The following is a 25,021-nucleotide window of genomic DNA, read 5'->3' as shown; positions in this document are numbered from 1 at the left end:
ATAGTGACATTAAAAACCTCAATGGGGGAGATAGGGTTAATCAATATTTATGGGCCTAACGGAGATAATAAAAAGTTTTTTGAGGACCTTGGTGTGCGCATGAGCACTTTACGGCAACGTAATGTTATAGTGGGGGGGGACATGAATACAGTGATGGAAGGCAGGGAGGACCGTAGTTCAGCTAAAACACTGAAAAAGGCAGTAATAGGGAGGGAGAGGGTATTGGAAAGGTTGGCACGAGATCATGACCTCATGGATCCTTGGAGAGCAGTTAATCCTGAAGGACGAGAGTATACCTTTTACTCGGCTCCTAATGACTCATGGTCACGTATCGACTATCTGCTGGTTTCTGCCCCCTTGTTCTACATGATTGAAAACCCCAGGATTCTGGACATGGTTATTTCGGACCATGCCCCAATACAGATGGACATCAAAGAACAGGTGCAGAAGGGTTCCGACTATATATGGAGGTTTCCCTCATATCTAGGGGAAAATGACAACTTCAGAGACTTGTTAAGGGGATGGCACCTAGAATTCCAGGCAGATAATGCGCAGCACAAAGACGATCCAACATTGTTATGGGACACTGAAAAGGTGGTCCTACGGGGAAGGATAATGTCGTACGTACATGCTCTTAAAGCGAGAACAAAAAAGAAGTTAGGAGAAATAACAGATATCCTTAGAAAGGTATATTCAGATTTTTTGCAAAACCCTTCTGAGAAAACTAAATTAGAGTGGATAACCGCAAAAAAAAATTTTGAGCTATGGTACACTAGATGGGAAAAGATGTTTAGCTCTCAGAAGGAATCTAAATTATTTAAATACGGGAATAAATCTGGACGGCTGCTAGCAAGGTTGTCTAAGGGTCCACGACCCCAGTTAGTCTCCCCGACGCTGTTAGATGGACAAGGTAACCATCAGAATAATCCTGAGAAAGTACTGGAGATTTTCAGGGAGTATTATCTGAAATTATATTCGGTGGAACCTGATGCCCAACCATCCCTAGTGCATTATCTTGAACAGGCAGATTTGCCGGGACTCCAGGACAGTCAGCTACTTGACCTAAATAAGCCAGTGTCAGTGGAAGAAGTATCTAGGACTATTAAAAATATGCCTTCTGGAAAGGCACCAGGCCCAGACGGGTATACTGGGGAGTTCTATAAAATATTAAAGGATGATATAGCACATATGCTCACAGAGAACTTCAACAAGGTATTGGAGGGCAAAACCACAAAACTGACTAATAACACAGCGTATATACGTCTACTGCCGAAACCGGGGAAAGATTTACTGTTGCCATCTTCATATAGACCCATATCATTGATAAATGTAGATCACAAAATATTTTCTAAAATTATGGCAGAGAGACTAGCGGATAAATTGCCGAATCTGATTGGGCCATCACAGGTGGGATTCGTAAAAGGCAGATCTGCTGTGTTTAACATGAGGAGGGTGCTGGCTGTCCTGGACTCAGTGGCTAGGAATTCTCAAGCAAGTGAAGCACATGCACTTCTCACAATAGATGCCGAGAAGGCTTTCGATAATGTGCATTGGGGATGGTTGTCGCAGGTATTGGATGCAATGAATATAAAAGGGGCCTTCCGAACTTTTATAGCAGCTTTATACTCGGATCCTAAGGCGCAAATAGTATTACCAGGGTTTCTCTCTCGGGCTTTCCCACTTCTGAAGGGGACGAGGCAAGGGTGTCCTCTATCACCGCTATTATTCAATATTGCAATCGAGCCTCTAGCTAGATATCTAGAAAAGATGGACACTTTTGAAGGAATAAAAATAGGGGCAAGGGAGGTGAAGTTATCATTGTTCGCTGATGACATAATTATGTTTTTAGCGAACCCTTCCAGAGATATACACAAGATATTTGAAGTGATGAAGGATTTTGGGAAAAGCTCAGGATTTAGAGTCAATATCGAAAAATGCGAACTCCTATATATAGGGAACACATCCTCAAAAAATAGGCCAATTATACAGGACTGTCCGGTTACTATCTCAAAAAAGCATATTAAATACCTAGGTATTAAAATTGGGCCCTCGCCCCATACTCTGTACAGCCTCAACTATACACCGTTGATAAAACAAATAAAATTAGAGCTAGAGAGGTGGCAATCATTGCCATTGTCTTTGCTGGGACGGTGTCATTTGGTGAAAATGGTTAGTGTGCCCAAATTATTCTATCCTATGCAAACATTGCCCATTTTGATTAGGCATAGTGACCTACAAGAGTTAAATAAGGCTTTCTCACAATTCCTTTGGTCAAAAAAAAGAGCCAGGATTGCTTTACGAAAACTTTATTTACCAGTGGAAAAAGGTGGGGTGCGCTTTCCTGATCTGAGAAGATATAATCTGGCTAGTCTTTTTCGCCATTGTAGAGATTGGATAGCTGGGACATCTTATTATTCAAATATATTATTGGAAAAGGAACTGGCCCAGGGATGGGATCTGGGAGCAGTATTGCATACACGTTTAGCATCTTTACCAAGTGGAGTCAAGAACTCTGTGTTATTAAGAGACACCATTGTAACGTGGAAAGCAGTGAGAAAACTATATAGTCTTTCCTTTCAGACTTCTAAATATATGACTTTATGGGCCCACCCAGAATTTGAGGTAGGAAGTACTAATAAATTATTTCAACACTGGAGGCAGAAGGGGATTGTTCAGGTGATACATTTGTTGAACATTCAAGAGCAAAGGTATTTAACGCTGTCAGAACTAAGTGAAAAGTTTGGTTTGCATAAGGGTCAAGAAATGCAGTATTACCAGGTGATGCACTTTTGTAAGGCTAGGCTAAAACAGATTTCCTCTGAATGTAAAGTAAATGGATTTGATACATTACTCAAACAGCTGAAAAATAAATGGTCATTATCGGACATCTATGGACAACTCAGGGATAGGGAAAATGATAAAACAGCAGTCACAATTAGTAGAGGGTGGGGTAAATTATTAGTGAGCCAAGACTGGAGGGAGAAGATATTGAAGGGATGGATTAGGACTAGGAGAGCGGTAGCGAGTGAAAAATGGAGAGAGACTCAACTGAAATTAATGCACAGAGCAATATATGCCTTTAACATTACTAACACCCGTAATACAGAGTCTTGGATAAATAAGTGTCCAAAGTGTGATCTTTTGAAGGCGGATTTGGATCATGGGATGTGGCTTTGTCCTAAGACACGTCAATACTGGGAATGGGTGCTGTCTTGGATTAAAGACACGTGGCATATTACCATACCGTGTGAACCAGAAACGGTCTTATTTCATGTATTCCCGGATACGTTACAAGTGCCCAAACTGATCGATGGGGTGCTGCTGGTGGCCTTGAAATGTCTATTACAAAAATGGTTAGAACCACAAACACCCACAAACACAGAATTCCATAGTTTAATGAGGCACTTTCTGTTGATGGATCAGTTGGATGCAGAGTCCAATAAAAATAAGGGATCAACAGCTTTTTTGAATAAATGGTCAAAGTTTATTGTCAAACAGTTGTCAAAGGAAGAAACACAAACTCTTATGAGTAATTTTAAACACACTGAGTGGTATTTACAGAAAGATTTAAGAGGCACCCTAGGACAACTAAAAGTCACTTGAAGCGAGTGACATAGTTTTGAGAAGTTTGCCTTAGTTGTGTCTAGACAAAATACACAGACTAAGAGTAAGGTTGAAGTAAGAATGATATTAAGGTGGAGTTGCATCCAGACAATAGGGGTTGGGGCGGGGGAGGGGGGGGTTGAAGTTTATTAGTTATGCATACGTCAGATGTAACGCTCAACGTCTGATCAGCGTAAGAAAAAGAAAATGTCAATGCTTTTAATTGATATTTGAGATGTATGTGTTATTTGTACCGTACTATTCAAATGTATCTGTAAGAATTCTCAGTATGCAGAAATGAAATAAAATGTTTTTGAAAAAAAAAAAAAAAAAAAAAAAAAAGAATTAAAGGGGCTCTGCAGTTTTTTTAAACTGATGATCTATCATCTGGATAGATCATCAGCATCTGATCTGCGGAGGTTCGACATCCAGGACCCCTGCCGATCAGCTGTTTAAGAAGGCAGCAGCATTGGCAGTAGCGCCACGGCCTTCTCACTGTTTACCGCATGCCCAGTGACATCATGACTAGTATCAATGGCCTGGGCGGGGCTAAGCTCTGTTCACTTGAATGGAGCTTAGCCCCGCCCAGGCCATTGATACTAGTCATGACGTCACTGGGCCTGCGGTAAAAAGCGAGAAGGCCGCGGCACTACTGCCAGCGCTGCTGCCTTCTCAAACAGCTGATCGGCAGGGATCCCGGGTGTCGGACCCCCGCGATCAGATGCTGATGATCTATCCAGATGATAGAGCATCAGTTTAAAAAAACTGCAGAGCCCCTTTAATTCTTTTTAACTTGACCCATCGATGGTGCCCTAAGAATATGCTGTCATCCTTTGCTTGAACATAGAACTTATTTGCTTGACTTTTGTCACGCTGATTTCATGGCATCAAATAAATTTGGCCCAATTGGAACATGTGTCACTCTGCACCAGAACGGGACACGATGATTGGTCTCAGTTTAGACCAGTGTTGGTATCTTTTGCAATACACTTTTGTCTACACACCAAAGTTTTTTTGTGCAAACAATTGATGTCAGACAAACGGGTATGAAAAATGAGAACAGAAAACAGGAAAAAAACAGAATATATCTGCCCCAATGTGCCAGTCTGTGCTCGTGCCATGACTTTTTGCAGCTTGTGAATTACTATTTATTTCATTAGTTTTGTCTTATTTCTTCCTACCATATATGTATTTGGATGAATTCAGTGTTACTTTATTTTTCCTGTTCTAGAACACTTCCACAAAGGATGAACTTCGACCCTCAGAAGAAGAGGTTGGAACGTTTACCAAGATAATCGAAGCAATGGGCTTCACTGGACCACTGAAATATAACAAATGGGTGAGGGAAAATTGATCTCATGTAAAAGGGCTGATTTTACATTTTGGTCTGCATTGTAATGTACAGTTTTTGGGCTGGGACCCAAAGTGTGATCCCAGCCTTTTAGTTTTGATTCTGACTCATTGTAGGGATACAGTTTATTAGACTGATGACTCGTAAACAGTTCTTAAAGGGAGGCTGTCAGTAGTTTGACAGCGCAAGGTGTAGAGTCTGGGGACAGCAGGGCAATTATGCGTCTTGTGGAGCATTTCTCATCAGCTGTGTGAATATAAAGTTTTATTCTGCCCGGTTCTGTCCAGCAGTTGCTCATGAGGTGAAGCGCTCTGCATTCACCTGCTTCACATCCCTCCCCTCTGCTCTGAGTGACAGCTGAAGCATCCAACCAGGATACCAGTATGCCTCAGAATAAAGGTTCATATTCACACTGATAATAAAAGCTCCCCAAAAGGTATGTTTGTCCTGCTCTTACCTGGTGAAAGCAGATGTTCTTTAAAGGGGTTGTCCAGTTTTTACTATTGATGCTCTATCCTCAGGATAGGTCATCAATATCAGATTGCCAGGGGTCCGACTCCCGGCACCCCCGCCGATTAGCTAGTTGAAGAGATTGCAGCACTCATGCCAGCGCTTCCTTCTCTGCTCTATCTGCTCGCCACAGCAATTGCAGTGGTGAGGAGGTGTAATTACAAGTATGGCATCCCCATTCACGTCTATGGGACGACTCTGTAATATTCCCTTGAACAGACAGAGCCTTCCCATAGAAGTGACTGCTCAACACTGCAATTGCTGTGGTGGGCTTTTAAACAGAGCAGAGAAGGCAGCACTTGAACAATGTTAATATTTTGATCAGAACAAAGTAATATCAATTGTTAGTGACAGCCCAAAAACTGTGATCAAGTCAAGTACCCTATGGTAAGTGAGAAGCAATCACGGAACGACACGTTATTATACTGCCCTACTATGTCCATGTACACTGCTCTAGGGTTCTCTGCTTTGAACAATTACTATTTGGTCCGGTGACAATAACTGTTCCGTTGAGAAGCCCCAACAATTAGTTGTAAATCCAATTTTACAAGAATGTAATACTGTCACAGCTTAGGGGGCATGTCCTTTCTCAGGGGGATTGTTCTTTTTGTTGCAGCTCACTCCCTGTTACAGCTCAGGAGGTGTGCCCTTTCTCAATGGGTGTGTCAATTCTGCCGCAGTTTTCTCCCTGTAACTGTCACGGCCTCTAACCAGGTAGCATACAGTATATACACCTGGTAGCAGTGGAAGCATGGAACTGAGGATGTGCGATCATGCTCAGTCTGCGGACATGCACGTTACTATACAGATTAATCAACAAGGGGCTCCATTTTAATAAATCTCACACCTGGAGCATTTTTGTAAACTACAAAGTAACTAGTTTTTCCCATATCATCACCATGACGGCCACAAGGAACAGAGAAGAGGTTAAATTGCCCCCTCCCACCACCACACCTCAGTGTTCCTGTCCCCACTGTGGCCAGGGTCAGAGAAGAGTCTCCCTGCGGTCGGCAGGGAGATGAAGATGGGAAATCGTCTTCTTTTTTATTTTTTCCTACTCCAGGAGGGTCAGAGGACGGTCTCCTGGTTACCTGAAGCTCATCGGAGCTCCCCCAGTCCGCCGGCGGCCGCGTGCTTAAGCTGGGCTGGGGGGTATCGGGAGGACTCGCTCCGGCTGGTCTGGAGCCTGCTCCTGGGCCGCAATCTTCCTCCTCCTCCCCCCCCTGTGGGTCGGGCTGGTAGACGTCACTTCCGGGTTCGGTCATGTGACGCAACCCGGAAGTAAAGCGCTGGAGGACAGAGCAGTTTGAATAAAAGGCGGGACGGCCATAGGAACGCTGATCTGAGGTCTGTGAGTACTGTGATTACACTTCTACTTCAGAATATGTCAGGTCCTGAATTACAAACTGTTATGGAGCCTGATGCTCCCTCTCTGCCTCCTGTAAGTATCCCTCTGGGGGTCCGCTTTTTTTATGGCACTGTATTTTCTGCTAGTCCTATTTCTGATGCCTCTATTCCATATTTATTTTCAGGCTAAAGAGGCTCAAAAAAAGGTTAAAAAACCTCCTCGCTGCATCTCTTGTGCTAAAAGACTGCCTGGCGAATATGGAAAGAAGCTTTGTAAGGAGCGTATTTCTGATGTGATCCAGCAGGAACAATCGTCTCTTATGGAGAATATCAGATCTGTGGTTCAGGAAGAAATTAGGGCCGCTAGAGTTGCTCCGTCTGATTCCCAGGGCGAGCCCTCTCGCAAGCGTCCGCGTTCTAGGATCATTACCTCTGGATCCGAGGATGCTGACGATAAAGCTTCAACTTCCGTGCAGTGGGAGGATGATCTCTCTCTCTCTGAAGGAGAAATTTACGAAAGTAATAGGAAATTTTATTTTTCCTCAGAAGAGATGGGTGACTTATTAAAGGTAGTCAGAGCGACAATGGGGATTGAAGAAACCCCTAGGTCCTTATCCATTCAGGATGAAATGTTCGGGGGACTCGGGGTAAAAAATTTCGGGGAAATTAATAAATGAAAATATTAGAGAAATGATTTTGGAGGAATGGTCGGAACCAGAAAAACGACTTGGGATTTACAAAGAATTTTAAAATCGACTATTGTTCGACCCCTCTCAGTCTAAATTGTTCGACGAGACCCCTAAAATAGACGTGCAAGTGGCGAAAGTTAACAAAAAAACTGCCCTGCCATTTGAGGATGCCGCTCAATTGAAAGATGCTATGGAGCGGAAGGCAGACGCCCTTTTAAGAAAATCTTGGGAGGCCTCCATGTTTAACATTAAGACCAACTTCGCAGCAACGTCTGTTGCTAGGTCTATGTACTTATGGTTAGGAGATCTTGAGAACCACCTAAGCAGTAAGACCTCCAGGGAAGAAATCCTGCAGTCCATCCCGCTACTTAAATCAGCTACGGGATTCCTGGCAGATGCATCGGCTGAATCTATTAGATTCTGTGCTAAGGAGGCGGGGCTTTCCAATGCGGCTCCTCGAGCTTTGTGGATGAAGTCTTGGTCGGGCGATAGAATTTCTAAACAAAAGTTAGTATCTATCCCCTTTTCAGGAGAGTATGTATTCGGGACGGTCCTAGACAAGATTCTCGAGAAAGCGGCCGACAAGAAAAAGGGAGTCCCTGAGGAAAAGTCCTTTAGAAAGAACCAGTCCTTTCGGTCTTGCGGTGGACAAAACAAGGCTGTTAGGGGGAAAGGCAAGTCAGGCCGCTGGTCTTATCCCAAAGGGGGTAAAGGAAGAGGCTTCCTTCTTAAGCCCCAATCTAAATTCGAAGATAAACAGTGACGCCATTGTAGGGGGGAGACTGAAGGATTTCCTAGGTCCATGGGCACTAACATCAAAAAATCCTTGGGCCTTGGATATCATTCGGCAAGGTTACAGGATCGAGTTCACCTCTCTCCCCCCTCCAAGATTCGTCGTCGCAAAGAGGCCTGCCAGATCCTCCAACCTAAATATTTTCCAAGGAGTCCAGGACTTGGTGAAGAAGGGAGCAGTAATCCCAGTTCCCGTGTCTCAAAGAGGTCGAGGGTACTATTCAACCCTATTTTTAGTAAGAAAGAAGTAAGGAGACTTCCGGACCATTATAAACTTGAAACAACTGAACAAGTTTATTCTTTACAGGAAGTTCAAAATGGAGTCTCTCAAATCCATAGTACCTCTGATAAAGCTAGGAGCATTTATGTGCTCGGTAGACCTGAAAGACGCTTATCTGCATGTCCCCATTCACCCAGATCACCAGAGGTACCTAAGATTTGCGATCCTAGACCCTTCCAATCGGCTTCTTCATTTCCAATTCATAGCGCTACCCTTCGGGATTTCAGCCGCTCCAAGGCTTTTCACCAAATTGGTGATAGAAATGATAGCCCTACTCAGACAGGAAGGGTTAAATATAGTGCCATATCTGGACGACTTTCTAATTATAGCAGACTCAAAATAACTCCTGCTGTCGGACTTGGAAATCTTTCTGTCTCGTCTGTCTCAGCTGGGATGGATGGAACAATGTTAGTTCCATCCACGAAGGTGAGGTTTCTGGGAGTTACACTAGACTCCGTAACTCAGTCAACCTTCCTACCACAGAGCAAGATCCAGTCCCTGGTAAACAAGGTGAGGCACTTCCAACACCGGAAGAGATGCTCAGTGAGGGAAGCAATGAGCCTACTCGGCCTCCTAACCTCCTGTATACCTTCTGTCGAGTGGGCGCAAGCTCACTGTCGAGTAATACAGAACTGGCTATTGTCCCACTGGAGCAAGAAGATGGGTTCTCTGGACTCCAAGCTTCCAATCCCAGGATCAGTAAAGAGATCTCTCTCATGGTGGATGAAGGAGAAGAATCTTTCCCAGGGAGTTCCATGGATCAAATCGCCTTCAATTACGATCTTCACGGATGCCAGACAATCTGGTTGGGGAGCAAAAATTGACAGAGCTTATTTCCAGGGAATGTGGAAACATCTGATATCTGCCCAATCTTCAAATTTCAGGGAGCTGTATGCGGTAAGAAAAGCTCTACTTTCCGCCAGACAGCTGATAAGAGATCAGCACGTGAAAGTCCTATCGGACAACATGACCGTGGTCTCCTACTTGAAACATCAGGGAGGTACTCGATCAAGGAGACTCCAGAGTATCTAAGAGGAAATTTTCTCCTTTGCAGAGAAAGAACTAAAATCCATCTCAGCAATGCACCTGAAGGGATCCCAGAATCTAGAAGTGGACTTTTTGAGCAGGCAAGTGGTATATCATACAGAGTGGGCACTGAATCCAGAGGTCTTCAATATGCTAACCCAGAAATGGGGGCTTCCTACAATAGACCTGTTCGCATCAAGGAAAAATACGAAAGTACAAACATTCTGCTCCCTAAATGCTGGAGATCATCCCTGGAGAATAGATGCCTTCTCCCTAAAATGGTGCTGGGATCTAGGGTACGCATTCCCCCGATTACCTCTCATCCCGAGGGTCATTCAGAAGATTCAGGAGGGAAGAACCACAGTAATATTGATCGCCCTGTTCTGGCCGAAGAGAAGTTGGTTCGCTCCTCTCTTGAAACTAGCAATAGACGAACCAGTGAGACTCCCACTCAGAGGGGACATCCTATACCAGGGTCCTTTGCTACATCCTCATCCGGAGTTCCTGAAACTCACGGCTTGGATTCTAAAGTCTTCCTCTTAAAGTTTTAGGGCCTGTCGGACAAGGTTATAGCCACCTTGAGATGTTCTAGGAAAAAAGTAACGTCTGCGATATACCTGAAGATCTGGAAAAGGTTCTGTTCATGGTCAGGTGAAAAGAATCCAAATCTTGAAGGGCCTAACATTCAGAAAATTCTGGAATTTCTACAAAAAGGTCTGGACATAGGCCTCTCTCCATCCACCTTAAAGGTTCAAATTTCGGCATTAAGCGCCTTCTTTGATGCCGACCTGGCAGACCATAGATGGATCAAACGATTCATAAGAGCTGCCCGTAGACTTAGACCCACGCTAAGATCCCACACCCCAACCTGGGACTTAAATTTAGTACTCAACAACCTTATGTGTTCCCCATTTGAGCCATTGGAGAGTTGTTCAATTAAATTGCTTTCATTCAAAACTGCTTTTCATATAGCAATTACCTCTGCCAAGAGACTAGGAGAGATTCAAGATTGTGTTTAAAGGGTTTCTACCACTTGCTTTGCACACATTTTGTTTTCAGACACTAGCGATCCGCTAGTGTCTGATGTACCATACAAGCTAAGTATTATATTCCTCTGTTCCGCCGTTTTGTTTAAAAAAGCACTTTTATATTTATGCAAATGAGCCTCTAGGTGCTATGCGGGCGTCTTTTCAGCACCTAGAGGCTCCGTCTACCTTCATAAACTGTCACCCAGCTCCTCGCTCCAGCACTCCCATCTCCTAGTGAAATCGATCCTCCCCCTGCTTTTGCCGTCTGAAATCTCGCGCCTGCGCCGTTCGTCTCGGCATTCAGCGCAGGCGCAGTCAATGTCTGAACGCTCCCTGCTCAGACATTTCCACTGCGCCTGCGCCGAATGCAGAGACGAACGGCGCAGGCGTGAGATTTCGGACGCCAGAAGCAGGGGGAGGATCGATTTCACTAGGAGATGGGTGTGCTGGAGCGAGGAGCTGGGCGGCAGTTTATGAAGGTAGACGGAGCCTCTAGGTGCTGAAAAGACGCCGGCATAGCACCTAGAGGCTCATTTGCATAAATATAAAAGTGCTTTTTTAAACAAAACGGCGGAACGGAGGAATATAATACTTAGCTTGTATGGTACATCAGACACTAGCGGATCGCTAGTGTCTGAAAACGAAATGTGTGCAAAGCAAGTGGTAGAAACCCTTTAAATTAGACCCCGGTTTCCTGCCAAAGGTAGCCTCAGACCGCAACAGAGGCCAGGAGATCCTCCTTCCATCCTTCCATCCTTTTTCAACAATCCCAAGGATCAGGAGGAAGAGAAATTTAATTCCCTTGATGTTAGGCGTACAGTCCTTAGATACTTAGAAGCCACTAGGGACTTCAGGAAGTCTGACTGCCTACTTGTCCAATTTGCTGGAAAAAATAAGGGATCCAGGGTCTCAAAATCCTCCATTGCAAGATGGATTAAAGACACCATTACCCTATGCTATAAGAATCAAAATCTGGATCCTCCTTCCAATATTAGAGCACATTCTACCAGAGCTGTCTCCACTACTTTTGCTGAAAGAGCAGGGGCCTCCCTGGAGGATATATGCAGGGCCGCCTCCTGGTCTAATAATCACACGTTTGTGAAACACTACCGCTTAGATTTATCTGGAACCTCTGGCCTCTCCTTTGGTCGGAAGGTTCTTCAGACGGTTGACCCCACCCATAAAAAATAATTTTATAACTCTCCTTGTGGCCGTCATGGTGATGATATGGGAAAATCGGAATTAGACTTACCGGTAATTCAGTTTCCATGAAATCACCATGATGGCCCATATATTCCCTCCCCTTTTTTTGTTGAAATTTTTTCACAGATATTTTCTGGTATGATGTTAATACTGGGAAATACTAATACACTTCTGGCACTTTATGTCTTTGAAACACTGAGGTGTGGTGGTGGGAGGGGGCAATTTAACCTCTTCTCTGTTCCTGCCCCCACAGAGGTCATGGGTCAATCTCCTTGTGGCCGTCATGGTGATTTCATGGAAACTGAATTACTGGTAAGTCTAATTCCGGTTTTTAACTTTTTATTTTAACACAATCCTATGCAAGACGGAGATGTCATCCAGAGCAAGAGTTGCTCCTTGTAATCACCCTCCACTCTGCCAAGAGATGAGTACCCTGACCAGGGGGTGCGGACAACTTTTTCATGGCATATTTGAAAAGAACTGTCAAGTGTAGTGCGACTCTTCCTAAGGATTTTTACAGATTTTTGCATCGATGGCACACTGTTTCAGTATAGGAGTTTTAGTTGGCCGTTAGTGTATTGTAAAGGCGTTACAAAGCCCTTGGCCACTGTATATTCTACTGCATCTATTTCATCCTTCCTCGCGTCGTCATGTGATTCCGTTTTTAAAAATGAGAAACTGTATACAGAAAGGGAGCGTACGCAGAAGCCTAGACATAGCTAGAGCTAATTGTGCCTCGCGGTGTGGATATTTTCTACCTCAAAGTCAATGCAGTTTCTCCTTCAAATGATCATTGTACGCTTGACAACCTTTATTTCTGTAAAGGAAAATAAAATGAGACAACTCGACGCACATATTTTAATGGAAGTCTGCACAAACGTTTATACGAAAATAAAGCAAATGTCAGTTTTTGGATTTTTTTATTTTTTTTAAGTGCTGCTTAATGAAGTATGCAGTGTGTAAGCTGTGTAGGACATCTGTTCTTTGTGGTTTTGTGGCATCTGGCATCCTCTAAATGCTGACATTTTAACTCCTTTTAAATAAAGGTTAAGCGATTTAATAAAAACTTTGGGTCAAGATTTTGCCACGTTGGGTGCATTGAATCAGACTTTGTGGATTTTAACTCCCTTTAAACTATTCAGAGGAACTTTCCTTCAAATTTACATATGGAGTCGAAATCCTGAAGACCAAAGGTAAGGTGTGCGGTGGCGTATTAGGATCTCAGAGGGTGACCTCACTCGTTTCTAAGTAGTGGCACGACATGTTATTGCCGTGTATCTAAATGTGGTGGGTTTATTTTGAATAATTAACTATAAGCAAACCCCATGATAGAGGAGTTGTCCCACAAAAAATATTCTATACTTTTCAAAACAGCACCTGGATCTGAATACTTTTGTAACTGCATGTATTAAAAAATTTAGCATAGCCACTGAGTTATTAAATAAAATGTATCTGTATAGCACCACCTGCTGTTTGATTTCTTTCTTATTTCTTTGACCTGCTCACTGAGATGGCCGCACATGCTCAGTTTCATCCTTTAACTGCCTCCTGAGCTGTGATGGGGAGAGCATGGACACGCCTCCTGAGCTGTGATAGGGAGAACATGGACACACTCTTTTAGCTGCAGCAGAAAAGACACTCCCCTTGAGCTGTGAGCTTGATCTAGCAGAGCAATGAATGGGGAGATCTCTGGATTCATGTGAGGTACAGGGCTGGTTCTCGCTTTGTTAGAAAGAGACCGCCATGTACTATATGATGTCTGATTTTAATTTTTTTACATTAGTCATGGGATAACCCCTGTAAATATTTAGGTAAATCAGAAGTCTTAGACATGGGTTTCCAGACTGGGACCCACTTTCTTTCTCCATCCACCATGCTTTACAGGTCAGAAGGATAGTTGGCATCCATTGAAAACAATGAATGCCCATTAGGGACAATGTATGTCATGCAGGTCTTCGTTTTGCTGCCACAGCCTATTGCATGGCATCCACTTGAAGAGAACCTGTCACTAATATAACCCTCTTCAAATTAGAGCGTTGACATGATGCCCTGATAAAGCTATACTAGGGGGTTTAATTTGTATCCAGTAAACAGTCGCCAAAGTGCCCAACAGGGGGCTGCAAAAAATTCCTGTAAAGTCCTCCTGACAGCCGCTGGAGTGCTTCCTTTTCAGCCCCCCTGATTGTGACTATGGAAGCTGTTAGAAGGTGTAGTTGTGGCCACTAGCATTTCTCTTTTGTAGGGCAGATTGGTAAAATCTGCAACCGATGACTGTACAAGGCAAGTGGATGAAATATCTACATCTTGTGGACATTTTTTAAACCACGGCATGTACATCCTGTTGTGGATCTTCCCTGTAGATTGCATCATTTTCAGTATTATGGCTCAAATTCCTTGTGAATCCGCAGTACATGTAAGACATGGATTCGACACTGATTTTTGGCAAGAAGTGCAGCTGAAATATTCTGCCCATATTGGAACTATTATGGTGTTGTGCTGATGTCCTTATTTGAATAGCTCTGTCATAATGACAGGTTCTCTTTAAATAGGGGGTCTGCTGCCAGTAACAGCTCGCTTGAGTAGTGCCACCTCCATCAATCAACCTGTGGTTTTCCGAGAGTTTAGTATTGATGAGCTATCCTTAGGATAGCTCATCAGTACCTGATCAGTGGAGGTCTGACTCCCGGCACCCCTGCTAATCAGCTATTTGAAGAAGCCATGGTGCTCCGGTCAGCGCTGCGGCCTCTTCCTGGGCCAGTGATGTCACGTTCATCGGTCACATGGCCTAGGCACAGCTCAGTCCCATTTGGTCTGACTTCCACCACTCCCTGCATTCAGCTGTTTGAAGAGGTTGCGATGCTCCTGTGAGTGCTGAGGCCTCTTCTCAGGTCAATAATATCATTTTCTTCGGTCACATGGCCTAGGCGCAGCTCGATCCCATTCAAGTGGCAAGGCCTGGGCTGCAATACCAAGCATATCCACTATACAATGTATGGCGCTGTGATTAGTAAGGTGCTCACTGGAGTGCTGCAGCCTCTTCAAACAACTGATTGGTGGGGTCTGATTCCTGGCATTCCTAACTTTGAGGTTCTATAACTAAAAACCTCTTTTAAAAAAAGCTGATTTTCTAGTGTATTAAATGTCTCCCAACTTTTCTTTATTCATATTAAGAGATTTTAGACGTAGCTGCCAGTAGTAACAACTGTGAGAAATTGCGCAGTTATCAGTTATGACTCTATATTGTATTTCAGGGCCGGTGGCACATGTAGCCCCCGGGGAGGGTACACGTTATGTCAGTAGGGGGTTCTCACACTACCCTCATGCTGTGCTCTTAATAGGGGCAGCACAGTGTCAGGTCATACCCTTGGGGGCACTTTGAGATCATTTATTTGAGCGGGGGGTATTTGGCTTGTGAACTTTGAGAAATCTTTAGTACGGTATGTATGTTGAAATTGACGTCAGTTGTCTCTTTTACTTCTGTTACAGAAAATTAAAATAGCTGCTTTGCGCATGTATACCTGTTGTGTGGAACGAATAGATTATGATGAGTTTTTTGAAAGTAAGTATACCTTTTTTTTTTATTTTTATTTTTTTATTGTTTTTCTATACACTGGATCACTGAAAAACTAATGGCACACGTCCGTGATTCAAGTGTGAATAAGCCCTAAAGCCGTGTTTAATCCAAAAAGAGAAGTAGTAGTCACGGCACTGACCAATGTATCAAGTAGTGGTCCTTATTCGCTTCTCAGCAGGTATGTACACGGGGAGGATGCACATACATGGATGAGTCATGTGCACTAACACCTTAACAGGGCCTGTTGTATCGTCAGTACACGCAAAATGGCTGTAGGCTCAGGCTACCGTGAAGCGAATAAAGGCCACTACTTGATACATTGGCGAGTGCCTCAACCCGAATAGAGTTAGTCATTTTTAAAGTCGTGATGACAAAATGATTTGACTGTGTAATAAAATATAGTTGCACGCAAAATCTAAACTCATAAATGTATATTTTTATGATTTTAAAGCGGTTGTCTGGTATCAAGGGGAAACCGGACAACTCAGGAAATCGACCTGTGATAAAAAAATAGATGACTAATGACCTGACAGATCCAACCCTGCCTCTCCAGTTCTCCTGCCTGCAGTGGTGGTATTACAGTAACAAAACGTGACTGCTGCAGCCAATTACTGACCTCAGCGGTGCACTGCAGAGGCCAGTGATTGGCTGCAGCTGTCAGGAGTTGACAACATGATGCAGCCGGGAAAACGGAGCACAACCAGGAGACCTTTTTAAGTAGCAGTGCAGGATCGGTAAGGTAAGTAGTCATCTATTCTTTATTACAGGTCGATTCCCTGAGTTGGCAGTTCCCTCTTGAAACTGGACAACCCCTTTAACTGCTGATATGCTATATTGGGGCAAGTCTTTTATACAGTTTTGTCTTCTTAAATGCAGAATGCAATCTGCCTGATACATTGAATTCCTGGTTCCTTGTGACGCAGCTACACGTATGGTAAGTAAAAGTCATTCGAGTCTTCTCTATACACTGTGAAGAATTGTAGCTGCCTGTATGTAGCATAAATCTGACCAAACTATATTTTCCACTGCAACAGTTGCTCTTTATTTTATGTACAATTGTATTTCTGGTATGTGCACATCATGTTACTTAACCACCTCCGGACCGCCTAACGCAGATGTGCGGTCCGGAGGTGGCAGCCCTGCGCTCAACGACGCATATACGCGTCATCTCGCGAGGGCCGGGATTTCCTGTGAACGCGCGCACACAGGCGCGCGCGCTCACAGGAACGGAAGGTAAGCGAGTGGATCTCCAGCATGCCAGCGGCGATCGCTCGCTGGCAGGCTGGAGATCCGAATTTTTTAACCCCTAACAGGTATATTAGACGCTGTTTTCATAACAGCGTCTAATATACCTCCTACCTGGTCCTCTGGTGGTCCCTTTTGTTAGGATCGACCACAAGTGGACTCAGGTTGGTAAGTACAGTCGCACCAAACACCACACTACAATACACCCCCCCCCCCCCCGGCACTTATTAACCCCTTATAAACCCCTGATCACCCATGATCACCCCATATAAACTCCCTGATCACCCCCCTGTCATTGATCACCGCCCTGTCATTGATCACCCCCCTGTCAGGCTCCGTTCAGACGTCCGTATGATTTTTACGGATCCACGGATACATGGATCGGATCCGCAAAAAGCATATGGACGTCTGAATGGAGCCTTACAGGGGGGTGATCAATGACAGGCGGGTGATCACCCATATACACTCCCTGATCACCCCCTGTCATTGATCACCCCCCTGTCATTGATCACCCCCCTGTAAGGCTCCATTCAGACGTCCGCATGATTTTTACGGATCCATGGATACATGGATCGGATCCGCAAAACACATGCGGACGTCTGAATGGAGCCTTACAGGGGGGTGATCAATGACAGGCGGGTGATCACCCATATACACTCCCTGATCACCCCCTGTCATTGATCACCCCCCTGTCATTGATCACCCCCCTGTAAGGCTCCATTCAGACGTCCGCATGATTTTTACGGATCCATGGATACATGGATCGGATCCGCAAAACACATGCGGATGTCTGAATGGAGCCTTACAGGGGGGGTGATCATTGACAGGGGGGTGATCACCCTGATCACCCCCTGTCATTGATAACCCCCCTGTAAGGCTCCATTCAGACGTCCGCATGTGTTTTGTGGATCCGATCCATGTATCCATGGATCCGTAAAAAATCATGCGGATGTCTGAATGGAGCCTTACAAGGGGGGTGATCAGTGACAGGGGGGTGATCACCCTGATTACCCTGATCACCCCCTGTCATTGATAACCCCCCTGTAAGGCTCCATTCAGACGTCCGCATGTGTTTTGTGGATCCGATCCATGTATCCATGGATCCGTAAAAAATCATGCGGATGTCTGAATGGAGCCTTACAGGGGGGGTGATCAGTGACAGGGGGGTGATCACCCTGATCACCCCCTGTCATTGATAACCCCCCTGTAAGGCTCCATTCAGACGTCCGCATGTGTTTTGCGGATCCGATCCATGGATCCGTAAAAATTATACGGATGTCTGAATGGAGCCTTACAGGGGGGTGATCAATGACAGGGGGGTGATCAGGGAGTCTATATGGGTGATCACCCCCCTGTCATTGATCACCCCCCCCCCCCCCCCCCCCCCTCCCCGGTAAGGCTCCATTCAGACATTTTTTTGGGCACAAGTTAGCGGAAATTTTTTGTTTGTTTTTGTTTTTTCTTACAAAGTCTCATATTCTACTAACTTGTGTCAAAAAATAAAATCTCACATGGACGCACCATACCCCTCACGGAATCCAAATGCGTAAACATTTTTAGACATTTATATTCCAGACTTCTTCTCACGCTTTAGGGCCCCTAAAAAGCCAGGGCAGTATAAATACCCCACATGTGACCCCATTTCGGAAAGAAGACACCCCAAGGTATTCCGTGAGGGGCATATTGAGTCCATGAAAGATTGAAATTTTTGTCCTAAGTTAGCGGAAAGTGAGACTTTGTGAGAAAAAAAACAAAAAAAATATCAATATCCGCTAACTTATGCAAAAAAAAAAAAAATTCGAGGAACTCGCCATGCCCCTCATTGAATACCTTGGGGTGTCTTCTTTCCAAAGTGGGGTCACATGTGGGGTATTTATACTGCCCTGGCTTTTTAGGGGCCCGAAAGTGTGAGAAGAAGTCTGGGATCCAAATGTCTAAAAATGCCCTCCTAAAAGGAATTTGGGCCCCTTTACGCATCTAGGCTGCAAAAAAGTGTCACACATGTGGTATCGCCGTACTCAGGAGAAGTTGGGGAATGTGTTTTGGGGTGTCATTTTACATATACCCATGCTGGGTGAGAAAAATATCTTGGTCAAATGCCAACTTTGTATAAAAAAATGGGAAAAGTTGTCTTTTGCCAAGATATTTCTCTCACCCAGCATGGGTATATGTAAAATGACCCCCCAAAACACATTGCCCAACTTCTCCTGAGTACGGCGATACCACATGTGTGACACTTTTTTGCAGCCAAGGTGGGCAAAGGGGCACATATTCCAAAGTGCACCTTTCGGATTTCGCAGGCCATTCTTTACACATTTTGATTGCAAGGTACTTCTTACACATTTGGGCCCCTAAATTGCCAGGGCAGTATAACTACGCCACAAGTGACACCATTTTGGAAAGAAGACACCCCAAGGTATTCCGTGAGGGGCACGGCGAGTTCCTAGAATTTTTTATTTTTTGTCACAAGTTAGCGGAAAATGATGATTTTTCTTTTTTTTTCTTTTTTCCTTACAAAGTCTCATATTCCACTAACTTGCGACAAAAAATAAAAAATTCTAGGAACTCGCCATGCCCCTCACGGAATACCTTGGGGTGTCTTCTTTCCAAAATGGGGTCACTTGTGGCGTAGTTATACTGCCCTGGCAATTTAGGGGCCCAAATGTGTGAGAAGTACCTTGCAATCAAAATGTGTAAAAAATGGCCTGCAAAATCTGAAAGGTGCACTTTGGAATATGTGCCCCTTTGCCCACCTTGGCAGCAAAAAAGTGTGACACATCTGGTATCGCCGTACTCAGGAGAAGTTGGGGAATGTGTTTTGGGGTGTCATTTTACATATACCCATGCTGGGTGAGAGAAATATCTTGGCAAAAGACAACTTTTCCCATTTTTTTTTATACAAAGTTGGCATTTGACCAAGATATTTTTCTCACCCAGCATGGGTATATGTAAAATGACACCCCAAAACACATTCCCCAACTTCTCCTGAGTACGGCGATACCAGATGTGTCACACTTTTTTGCTGCCAAGGTGGGCAAAGGGGCACATATTCCAAAGTGCACCTTTTGGATTTCACCGGTCATTTTTTACACATTTTGATTGCAAAGTTCTTCTCACACATTTGGGCCCCTAAATTGCCAGGGCAGTATAACTACGCCACAAGTGACCCCATTTTGGAAAGAAGACACCCCAAGGTATTCCGTGAGGGGCATGGCAAGTTCCTAGAATTTTTTATTTTTTGTCGCAAGTTAGTGGAATATGAGACTTTGTAAGAAAAAAAATAAAATAAAAAATCATCATCATTTTCCGCTAACTTGTGACAAAAAATAAAACGTTCTATGAACTCACTATGCCCATCAGCGAATACCTTAGGGTGTCTACTTTCCGAAATGGGGTCATTTGTGGGGGTTTTCTACTGTTTGGGCATTGTAGAACCTCAGGAATCATGACAGATGCTCAGAACGTCAGAGCTGTTTCAAAAAGCGGAAATTCACATTTTTGTACCATAGTTTGTAAATGCTATAACTTTTACCCAAACCATTTTTTTTTTTTGCCCAAACATTTTTTTTTATCAAAGACATGTAGAACAATAAATTTGGCGAAAAATTTATATATGGATGTCGTTTTTTTTGCAAAATTTTACAGCTGAAAGTGAAAAATGTCATTTTTTTGCAAAAAAATCGTTACATGTTGATTAATAACAAAAAAAGTAAAAATGTCAGCAGCAATAAAATACCACCAAATGAAAGCTCTATTAGTGAGAAGAAAAGGAGGTAAAATTCATTTGGGTGGTAAGTTGCATGACCGAGCGATAAACGGTGAAAGGAGTGTAGTGCCGAAGTGTAAAAAGTGCTCTGGTCATGAAGGGGGTTTCACCTAGCAGGGTTGAAGTGGTTAAAGGGAACCTGTCACCGGGATTTTGTGTATAGAGCTGAGGACATGGGCTGCTAGATGACCGCTAGCACATCCGCAATACCCAGTCCCCATAGCTCTGTGTGCTTTTATTGTGTCAAAAAAACGATTTGATACATATGCAAATTAACCTGAGATGAGTCCTGTCCCTGACTCATCTCACATACAGGACTCATCTCAGGTTCATTTGCATATGTATCAAATCGTTTTTTTGACACAATAAAAGCACACAGAGCTATGGGGACTGGGTATTGCGGATGTGCTAGCGGCCATCTAGCAACCCATGTCCTCAGCTCTATACACACAATCCTGGTGACAGGTTCCCTTTAAAGGGGTTGTGCCATGGAGAACCATTCTACATTTTTCAAACCAGCATCAGAATCGGAATACTTTTGTAACTGCATGTAGTTAAAATGTAGTATAGTCACTGAGCTATTCAATAAACTGTATCTGTGTGGCTGTCATGGCCCATAACAGGTAGGAACTACTTATGAAGGCGACCTTGACGTGGTGAGTGGCTTATTACGCTTTGGCCAAAATGTACACCAATGCCTTATTCAACATCCAGCATTAAGGCAGGGCAGAGTGCTGGTTGCAGAGTGCGATTGCATTTTGTGTTTTTGCGTTTGTATCTGTATAGTGCCACCTGCTGTTTGTTCTTTTTCTTATTTGTTGTCCACCTCACCTCACTGAGTTGGTCGAAACACGATCAGTTTAAATGTTCAACTGGCACCAGCTGTATCTTCCTTTAGAAGCCCTGAGCTCCGAAATACAACATTTTTATACTCAAGAGCTGCCAACGTGAAATAAATCAAGCAGAACAATTGGAGCAATGAATGGGGAGATCTCTGGAACCATGTGAAGTACAGGGCTGGCTCTAGCTTTGTTAGAAACAGATTTCCATGAACAATATGATGTCTGATTTTCATTTTTTTTTTACCTCAATCATGGCATAACCCCTTTAAAACCATTTCCCTCAAATAGGGTTCTATGAATAAGCACCTCCACAGAATAGTCATCTAAGTCAGCATATCTTCCAAATACTCTGAGCAGTCCTAAAAAGTAGTAGCTACTTTTCTTCCTCCATTAAGGAACATGAAAACCTATTTGAAAATGAAAATTGCTTGTTAAATGCAGTTGGTTAGCAGTTTTGAACTCTCAAAATTGCTGACCGTGCTATATAGATGATGGGGGGGGGGGGGGGGGCATGTAAACATATCTGGGGGGGGGGGGGGGGCGTGTAAACATATCTGGGGTGATGGCCAAGCAGGTTGCATAAAAGAGAAATCCAGAAGGGATGTTAGTTACAGCCATCACTGGAGGGCGCATAGATCCGAGGGCACTGCACACGTCGAGACCACTTCCATGGCACTTGTGATTATATGGAGTTGGCGTGAATTAGAAGTTGGATTCCTTGATCATGCAGGCTGCACGTTTGCAGTTTTAGTACCGATTTTTGCACCTTCATATTTTTTTTTGGGGGGGGGGGGGGGTTGCAGTAAAAACATCAGCTCCAGATGTTAACTGTAAGTCTAAGTCTATAGAAAATATAAAATGCAGGACACACAAGAACTTTTTAGGGTTGCTGGCTTGGGCCTACCAAGTCAGAACATTACTTTGACAGCCCATAGATTTTATCTAGGAATTGTGTAATGCCTGATTTCCCCCAGTGCTGCTCATTGATTACAGCTGAACCTGTGTTCAGGTTACCGTTGTGGGCCCTTATGGACCAATGAATAGACGGATAGGGGACAACTGTTAGATCAGTAGGGGGTCTAACAGCTGGAACTCCACCCATCACAAAACCTGAGGTCCTGTGTTCCCCTGTATGTATGGAGTGGTGGTTGGGCATGGGCGCTGCCGCTCCATCCGCCACTATGGGACTGCCAGAGATAGTGGAGTACAGAACTTTCAGTCCCATAGGATATGAATGGTATGGCAGTCGACTGCTGCTGTGTTAAAATGGGGGGACACTGGGTCCCCGCTCTCATGATCACGGATGTTCCAGTGGCCCAAACCCTACAGATTTTACAGATATCCTCCTATCCAGTGGCAACTAGAATATGCCTTTAAAAGTGATTTTTGCAGAAATCTCCCTGCAGGGATTCTCACTGCGAGTTGTCAGTAGACTGGGCTATAAGAGTTATTACACTGACATTTATGTTACACCTAAAAAACACACACACAATTTTCCTAAATTGCAGATTTGTTGCTTGTGAAAATATTTAACACCCAGGCAATATTTTCCCTTTTCATCTGTGGAGTAAATAGCCAAAAAAAAAATATTGTTTAATCTCGCATTATTGAAAAGGTCAGCGTATGTTGTGGCAGGGGGAAAGATATATATCTTAATGTGTAACAGGAACCTTGCTGAAGTACATTCAAACATTTGCTAACATGCCGGCGAGAGCTAACACATCATAAATTGAGCTGATTACTGGGGTTGTCTTTAGCTGAAATGTATGGGGCCTTATTTAAACCCGACAGTATTTTTAATGTCCTAGGTCGCCAAACTGTTTCCTTCTGGGCTGGAATCCCCCTGTCCAGCCGCAGAAATGGAATGCAGCGGTTTTCTGCTCATTTATCCCGCTGCCGGGGTTATGAAGTGATATTTGGAAATTCAGTTGACCTTGACGATTTTGGTAGACTTAAGGGAGTTAACGTTTTATATATGCTAAAGCTCTTAGAATAATATTCCTTCCTTATAATCGCCTAATTGTGCGGATCCAATTGTGCCATCCATTATTCATTTTGAGATTCAAATGCTCTATGCAAGTTCTGGTGCGTTTTTTCTGAAATGTTAATGGAGTGTAAATGCTTTATATTGAATGCATTTCTAATTGACCTTTGACATGGGGGCTCTCCAGGACTGCATAAAGAAACACGGCACGCCACCGTATACTTGTTCTTAAATACCGATGTACAGCAAACATCCGGTCAATAAATATAGATCACCATCAATGTAGAATAGTCAATAACTGCAGATGAAGCGAATCTGGTAGAGACAGAACTAAGCACCAACTGGGCGACTGCAATGTTTCCCTTCATCAGGCATAGAATGCAAATCAGTAATAAACACTAGGGATGTCTCAATACCGATATCAGTATCTGTACCAATACTGGACATTTGCACGAGTACTTGTGCAAATGCTGCCGATACCACTGACGATACCTGATGGCTGTCCAGCGGCGGGTCCCATATCCCAGATGGTCAGCGGCGGAGGCGATGGCGGGTCCCTTGTCGGCTGCGGCGGTGGGTCCTGTGCTGGCTTCCGTGCAGCGGCGCTCCCAGGCCATCAGCGCGGGGACGGCAGCGTGTCCCAGCTAATCGGCATGGGGCGGGACTTCTGTGCGGCGGCTCCCAAGTCCCATGCGGTTGCCTAGCACTGGGAGGAAGTTAAAGGGTTTCTACCACCAGATTTTGACATATTTGGCCGACTGACACTAGCGAACTGCTAGTGTCTGCAGTACCTAACAGTGCTCTTGTATCACCTCTGTCTGCTGCCGTTAAGCTTAAAAACGTACTTTTATTGATATGCAAATGAGCCTCTAGGTGCTATGGGGGCGTCTTTATTAGCACCTAGAGGCTCCGTCTACTCACTATTTCTGCCGCCCAACGCGTCCCTCCAGCAGAAATGGTGAGTAGACGGAGCCTCTAGGTGCTGAAAAGACGCCCCCATACCACCCAGAGGCTCATTTGCATATCAATAAAAGTATGTTTTTAAGCTTAACGGCAGCAGACAGAGGTGATACAAGAGCACTGTTAGGTACTGCAGACACTAGCAGATCGCTAGTGTCAGTCGAGGGGAAAATCTCAAAATCTGGTGGTAGAAACCCTTTAAATATTGGTCAACTATCTTCAGGATAGGTCATCAATATCAAATCAGTGTGGTCCGATGCCCGACAGCCCCACCAAGCAGCTATTGCAAGGGGCCATGGTGCTCACCTAAGCGCTGTAGACTGTTCCTCGGCCTGTGGCATCCATATGTCACATTGTCTTTATACAGCTCGGTCCCATTCAGGTGAATGGGACTGCGCTTGAATATGAAGCACTGGCACTATATAATGTATGTACAACATTCATTCAAGCACCAGACTAACTTAAAAAGCTGATTTTCAGGAGTGTCAGGATTCGGTACCCCATCTATCTAATATTGAAGACCTATCCTGAGGATGGCGTTCAAATATTAGATGACGGCAGCATCATTCTTCATTAATTCTTTATTTGCTGTTAATCCATGACCTATGTGCAAAAAAGACCATTGATAGCAGCAATGTTTCGACTAGTATACAGTGCTTGCTTCAAACCTTTATATGATACAGGTCACCACTTATGGTTCACATATAACCAATCACAATAGGCAATTGTTATTCATCCACACCCTTCTTAAAAGGCTGCCAGTAGGATTGTACCCATTGGTAATTGCCCCACTTGTGCACCTGTGTACAATTATAACAAAT

General features: G+C 44.1%; 1 protein-coding gene across 1 annotated transcript in view; it reads left to right on the top strand.

Annotated features, from left to right (window-relative positions):
• Window positions 1-4,839: 4,839 nt before the first annotated feature.
• The window catches only part of LOC122940866 (ubiquinol-cytochrome-c reductase complex assembly factor 1), an 83,210-nt gene continuing 63,028 nt past the window's right edge, over window positions 4,840-25,021 (top strand). Inside the window, exons 1-3 of the mRNA XM_044297726.1 lie at window positions 4,840-4,942; window positions 15,316-15,388; window positions 16,280-16,337. Of these exons, the coding sequence (XP_044153661.1) occupies window positions 4,907-4,942; window positions 15,316-15,388; window positions 16,280-16,337 (167 nt within the window). The 5' untranslated portion in view covers window positions 4,840-4,906. The remainder of the gene's footprint in view (window positions 4,943-15,315; window positions 15,389-16,279; window positions 16,338-25,021) is intronic.

This window comes from Bufo gargarizans, chromosome 6, assembly GCF_014858855.1.
Source record: "Bufo gargarizans isolate SCDJY-AF-19 chromosome 6, ASM1485885v1, whole genome shotgun sequence".
Taxonomy (NCBI): Eukaryota; Metazoa; Chordata; class Amphibia; order Anura; family Bufonidae; genus Bufo; species Bufo gargarizans.
This window is presented reverse-complemented; position numbering and strand designations above follow the sequence as displayed.